The sequence below is a fragment of the Zootermopsis nevadensis genome, unplaced genomic scaffold (genome assembly GCF_977971745.1).
Source record: "Zootermopsis nevadensis isolate Lab colony 2312 unplaced genomic scaffold, Znev_1.0 Znev_ptg000061l, whole genome shotgun sequence".
NCBI classification, from domain to species: domain Eukaryota; kingdom Metazoa; phylum Arthropoda; class Insecta; order Blattodea; family Termopsidae; genus Zootermopsis; species Zootermopsis nevadensis.
In genome coordinates, this window is record NW_028259192.1 from 18,453,857 (window position 1) to 18,460,794 (window position 6,938).

General features: G+C 35.4%; 1 protein-coding gene across 1 annotated transcript; it reads right to left on the bottom strand.

Moving 5' to 3' along the window:
* Positions 1-1,719: 1,719 nt before the first annotated feature.
* On the bottom strand, positions 1,720-5,992 carry LOC110834893 (2-aminoethanethiol dioxygenase). The gene is made up of 2 exons (XM_022074516.2): positions 5,021-5,992; positions 1,720-3,609 (listed from the first exon to the last, which is right to left on the bottom strand). The coding sequence occupies exons 1-2, from the start codon at positions 5,737-5,739 to the stop codon at positions 3,585-3,587; spliced, it is 744 nt and encodes a 247-aa protein (XP_021930208.1). The 5' UTR covers positions 5,740-5,992; the 3' UTR covers positions 1,720-3,584.
* Positions 5,993-6,938: the final 946 nt, after the last annotated feature.

A 6,938-nucleotide genomic window follows, 5' to 3' on the forward strand; every position in this document is an offset into this window, starting at 1 on the left:
TTTCAGAGTGCATATCATGGTGTCCACAGTAGAATCCAATGAGGATATTACTGACAGACTACCGACGTATACGCCATATCATTCTGCCCATCGTCTGGCATTCGAAATTACAAAGAATTTAGTAATCCCGAGAGAAAAACACCAGCGTTAGAATCCTTTAAAATTTACTCACACCATTCTGTTTTTGCTGCAAGCCTACAGAGGCGTCCCTTCATCTGTTGTTATACTATAATTACAATTTATATTATGTACATCCCATGTATGCTTCATAGTACAAGCCAAGCATGGAACGTATAGTGTGAATATGAACCCTTTTTAAAAAAATAACGTTCGAAAACGAAATTAGACTGCATAGTAAGCTTATTTCTGTTATATACCAAGGTTATCACTCAGCTGATGGCGACCATGCTTATACATTGTACTTATGCTACGTATTACAGAATTTGTTAGGAAGAACTGCATATTGTAAATAATGAAAGACAGTAATGGCTGTAGAATTCACTCAGAAGGGGGAGTATATTAAACAGTTCTCTGCAGGAAACTCTTTACTTAACACCTACCATAATTTTAATGATTTTGTTTTGAATGATAAATACTTTCTTGCTGTCTGCTGAGCTTCCCCACAAGATATGGTAGGCTGGAAATAAGGTGAACAATTTTGAAATATCTACTCTCAGCAGTGGGGTGACTATAATGGCAAAACATACTGAACTGAGTTTCTGGATAACATTTTAAAAGTTTGTTTTTTATCCCAGTCTAAGTTACAAATTTGTTAACTATAGTTGTTAATGCTTCAATTGTTTTATTATCATATGTTGTTTCTTGCCTCTACAACCTGGTTCATCATAACCTGTATTAAAATTGAATTTAATGAAGTTTGTCTTGTAAAAATTCAATGTGAATTTATTGGCTTTAAGACAGCTGTTCAGATTAGCAGACATCATAAATAGAATCGATAAGTGACTGACTACAGAGTAAACATAAGGGAACACTTATCTGTGTAACATGCCATAGTCATGAACACCGATACTACATTCCCTACAGGAAAGATTATAACCTCAGCAGCCAAACTCTTCTTCCTCTTGGTGTATAAACAAACATTTTATTACAACAAACCATAATAACCATTAAAAGGGTATTTTGTGATCAGAAAATCCTGATGATAGTAGCAGAAAGTTCCTCTGAAATGTCATTAACCTTCTACCAGACATGACAACCAACTTAAATCTGCTTATAGGTTTCTCCAACAAGAGTTGTTAATTTCCAGTATTCATATGTCCAGCCCAGTGTTATTTAATAAATAAAAAGATAAGTACTGTCAGTAATATGCATGCAATAATGGAAAGTAAACACTCTTTATTTCCAAAACAACTCCAGAAATACACTGTTATAATTTTGCCATTTGACATTAAATAATTCTGCAAGAGATACATCATAAGAAGCTATACACAAAATAAGTCACTAAGATAGCATCACTTTCGTTTGGAATGATTTGTAGACCTTTAAGATTAGCAGTGTCAAACAAAACTTATATGAGATTCTCATTTTGGTGATCTTGCAAATTTGCAGAGCAGACAAGGATTGAAATGTGGGAAGCTGATCAGAGAAACAGTAAACACATGATTTCTGAACTATCTTGTGTATTTCAATCTCCAATCTGAATGTCAGTTGTGGGATTAAGAATGAGAATTACAGGAAACAGTAATTGAAGACAATGGATTCTGGAAGCTGACCAGCTCTTTAATGTTCAAAATTATTTCTTTACATTGCCCAGAGAATACAATGTATTTGGACATACATTATTCTTGAAATTAAGCAATAATATTCTGTGAGACCTCCATTAATCAGAAATTCTGTACCATGTACTTATGATATAAACAGTGTAGGAAGGGAATGCAAATACATAAAAAAATCATAATGGCTGTAGTCATGAATCAAAATGGAGTACATGCAATTTCTTGGTGCTATGAAGAAATACAGAATATTTGCTTTGTGCAACATTTAGAGATTGAGAACTCTAAAGCTTTTCAAAAAGTGGAAGAGGCCAGACCATATACGGGTGTGTGCTTATGAAATAATAATACTGTCAGTGTGCCCCCTTTCAAATTTTGGTTAGCTGATTGATTTTTATGAAACTTCGCATGAACATTATGCCAATGAAGGCCATCTCAACTGCTTATCTTTTAATTTATTATAATCAGCAGTTTGTAAAGTGTGGATACGTGAATGTTTTCTTTGGCTTAACAGTGGTAACCAGCACCCCCCAATAGAAATATACAAGATCATAAAAAAAGACATGATAGTTTTAAATGCCTACATTTACAGATGTACTGCAATGACATAAATGAATTTTGTGTCACAGAACACGTAATACAGAATATCAAAAAGATTACTGGAATTTAAGAAGAGTGGAAGATGACACAGGGGCAGAACATGCACATATCAAGTTCAATGTAGAAAGGAAGGGATGTAGGTTTGATTAAATGCATGAATGGGCAGATAGCGACAGTTGGAGACTCCTATGCAAAAGTCAATCTATAAGTGTAGAAATCACTCAAGGAAGATTAATAAAAAATGTTAGTTGGTAGTTCTTTACTGGTTAGTGACACCCACTAGCAGGAAATTCTATAAGCAGCAGTAAACAAGACAGATATATACATACACTGCTGAACAGCATGTTTTGTATGAAAATATCCCATCAAAATTGCAGTCAGTGAATCATGAGTTTAATGTGGCATTTGACAGCAGAAAAGATGCAGTGAGATCAGTGACTGAGAAGTTCAATCTGTGAAGCAACACATTTTTGCCACTGTTTTAAAAGATTTAATGCTGAATGCTGTCCAAAACTTTCTTTGAACTCTCATGTTGAATGCAATGAACATGTTTCTTCCCAAATAGAATTTCCTGTGCTTTATTAATGTTGTAATATCACAACTAGTGCTGTAAGTGCAATACATCAATAAATATAGGCATTTAAAACTACTATGTACCTTTTTGATAATCCTGCATAATCTTTCATTCTAACAATCTTTTAAGTTTTTTTATGGTATAGCACCTTATTTTTGTGCTCATATTACTATGAATTCTGTTTGTGCATATAAATACTGATGTATTCATGATTTTTTTTCTGTCATAAGTTTCCAATACCTCCATATTCATATGACACAGTAGGTGACCCTGTAACATGATCTACCGGTTTGTACATGTCACTCTGGAACATTAAAAGAGGAAGTTAACAGAGAATTTCTATTTCTCAAGCCTTAACTGATATATATGGCATATGAAAAATAATTCAGTATCAATGAAATAATAATGTTTGTACTGTGAGGTGCTTTGTATGCCTAAAAGAACACAATGTTTTGGGCAGCTGGTTGAATGCTTAAAATATGAGAACATACTGGATGGTATACCAAAATGTCATTGTTTTTGTAACTGATATCTGGCTTTCCACCTCCAACTTATAGTCACTACTAATGTATTATACTTCTTTAAATTAAATATATACTATTGTATAAGCTCACAACCTGCAATAAGAAGTCACACATCTGTGTAACTGTTCAAGCGGCTTGTTCTTTCTGACTTCTTCATTCCATCTGATCATTTGAAGAACTGAAATGAATAAGAATATAAATATTACAGCATTGTTTCTGGAATGAATGCATGTTGACTTCTGGTAGGAAATGTTTACATTTACATAGGTGAAGTGCATATAAAAATATAGTCAATTGTGGTCTTCTGCATTGTGACACCATGTAATCTTGCAGGTGGTTACCAGCATTATTCCAAAATGTTGGTTAACTGCCTACAAGAGCACACATAATCACAAACAACATCTTCACCACTATGAGAATCTAAAATCTCAGATACTTACAAGTTTGTCAACCTTCATTTGCTATTTAAAATATTCTTTTTAAAAGTTTTATACACATATACAGGGAATATAAAAAAACTGAGTCCAAAATAAACAGTGATATATATATCCAAGCACATTTCATCTTGTAGTCTGGGTTGCATCACCACAGGACCGAATGAATGACCTGATAAGAGAACAGCATTCAAATTGAGACTCAACATTATACAATTATTTACAGTTTATTTAATAAAGCTTTCAGCTCAGACTATACAGCAACAAATGAGAGAACAATGATAAGTAATAAACTGGAAAGAATGTGGAAAGAAGTGAGTATGGCCTAATTTAACTAGACACTTGCCTGGAAGGACTGTGGATAACTACATAGAAACCTCAGATGGAACAGCTGGCCTCCAGGCCAAAACTTAACTTAGGACCTCCTGAATACAAAGCAGGCATTGGGGGGGTTTAAATCTGCATACATTCTTAATTTCAGAAGTAGAGCTTACATTTATATTGCTCAAAATTTAAAAAGCAACAGAAATACTTTAAAGCCCATAAATATTATTTCAATAATTTGCACTGATATTACATTCCTTAAAATTATGACAAAATGTTCAGTAATTCATATCACTTGTCCTCCACTTACACTAATAACAAGTAAGAGCATTCTGAGAACTTTCTGATGATTTTTTTTCTTTGTGAGGCATCTCCATTTTATGTAGGTTGTCTAATACAGAATTGGATAAAACAGGAGTGTTTGATTTTGATTAACTAAAATAATAAAAACTGACTACTAATTAATTTTAAGCCTCTCAACCATCAGCTATACTTCGAAAAATATACTTGCTTGGTTTTATTAGGGTTAATTAAATTACATCATTAAAGCCTACCTTATTTCTATGGTAAAACAGAGCAATAGCTTTTCAACATAAACATGAGATATGACAGTCCCATGAACGTGATGTCAGAAGAACCTAAGTTTGAATATTGTATGAGACATTCTATCATGTCAAGTTTGAGTTATTGAATTTAACTTTCAAGAGTAAGAAACTGGATCTTCACATGCAGTGGAATGTGTGTTATGTGCATTAATCCTGTAAAATCAGAAATCAGATACTAATGGGCAGTTTTATTCTTTAAATCATACACATCACACACAACAAATACCTGATTGCAGGTCCTTCATAGACTGCAACATCATTCCAGTACTCTGGTGGACTAGAAATATGTATTAGTCTTGTCTCATTCGTTACATGCCTGGGGGTTTCGTCATTCTGCTCCTTAAAATAATGGCATGATCGTTCTCCAAAATCACTTGTATCATAGGGTGGTGATAAAATATCAAGAAAAGCTGCAGTTCCATCCACACTGCAAATTTCATGTAAGTTGCGTTCAGTAGGAGTAAGAAAGCATGAATCATTATTCTCAGTCACAATAACTTCAGGCATTTTTATTGCAGAAAGTGTCAGATTTTTTGACGTGTTCTGAGGAAACAAACGCTTCCCACTAGCTGACGGACTCACACTATCTGTATTCTTCGGAAGTAAAGTATAGCTTTGAATTTTGACAGTACCTGCAATCACTTTTAAAATTCCATACATATGAGGGTGGTCATGCAGAGGTAACTTTGCACCGGATTTCACAATGAAAATACCAATAGTAACATAAGAATCTTCATAAACGCTAATATAAATCACTGGTGGTTTGCAATCCCCAAGCTCGGCAGCTTGTAGGTTGTCTAAACTAAAGTTGACATCTGCTGCAGTAAGTTGATCTGCCATCGCCTTCAACTTTGCGAAATTCTCTTCAAATATCAGCATTGTTGTCGGTCTCTGCGAGAATGTACGCAATGCGTGTCTTACAACTCTTTCAATAAGTGACGCCATTTCTATACTGCTACTGCCCACAAACACCTTTCTTGCTTCTATTCACCCCAATGTCAATCACCATACCCTACCAAAGGGTAAGATAGAACAGAAAATGTCACCGAAATCAAAAGAAACTGCGAAAAGCGGGAAACAAAACAGGCAAGATAAACGAGACTGAACTTAAATAATTTCACTTCAATTTTGAAAACGTACTTCCACCCAGCACAAGTATTGACCCATAAGGACTCACAACAGGGTCGCAAACCTAACAGTAGCATACCATTTCGCAAGGTTAATACGTTCACATTTCTGTGCTCCGTATCTCCCGTCACTTGTTGAGTCTTCGTACGAAGCGTTGATAGATGGCAGTAGCAATAGTTGGTGTTTTGTCCGATGGGCACTGTACGTCCCTCTTCCACTGGTCGTTTTCCGGAATTCCCAATAAAAATTATGTATGCGCCCCATTGCTGTGCCTTGCGTGCTACATGCCCACCCCATCATAACCTCCTAGATTTCGCTGTGCTAGGTGACCTGTACAATTCACACAGCTCCTCATTATGCAATATTCTGTATCTATGTTAAATCCAAATTATTATTCTTTAAAAATAACTGTATTTGTTCTATACTATACCCAGCATGTCCTGCACTACTATTGGATGCAACACCACAAGCAAAGCAGCAAGCCAATTGTTCTCCAACCTAAGAAAAGTCTCAAGTTTCACTTTACCTGTCAAAGATGTGGCCCTAAAAAGACGAGACATTTACAAAATATTCTGCGAGTGTGATACAGAATATTATACAAACCAAGTGTTCCACTGTGATTAGGATTGTGAAGCACCAATGTCTCCACCAACTGGTTAAGTATGCCATGGCAGAGCACAGTATGAAATGAATCAGGACTATTACATCCAGCTACATGACACAGTATCCCCCCAACCTTCCAATCAAGACACAAGGCCTAGATCAAAAGGGAAACAATGGTGATCAAGTTCCACCCTAACAATACAAACAGTGAAAATGGTTTTTCCGTGAGCTGGCCTTGGAAGCCTCTCATTTGTACCCTGAAGGAATGAAAGAAGGCTCTCTCCAAGGACAAGGCCTACAGTTACAGGTGACCTTACTTTGTCCATAGCCATCATAAGGGTCTTCCTTCACAATTGTACTTTTCAGTGCCACTTTGAAAGCACCCTATTCCCATTGACTGTTCTCCTTCTATA

What these genes read in the sequence shown, in the direction of transcription:
- LOC110834893 (XM_022074516.2), bottom strand. Translation starts at nt 5,739, where the DNA reads ATGGCGTCACTTATTGAAAGAGTTGTAAGACACGCATTGCGTACATTC. An exon ending in TATGAAGGACCTGCAATCAG is followed by an intron (nt 3,610 to 5,020) that starts GTATTTGTTGTG and finishes TATTCATTTCAG; the next exon opens with TTCTTCAAATGATCAGATGG.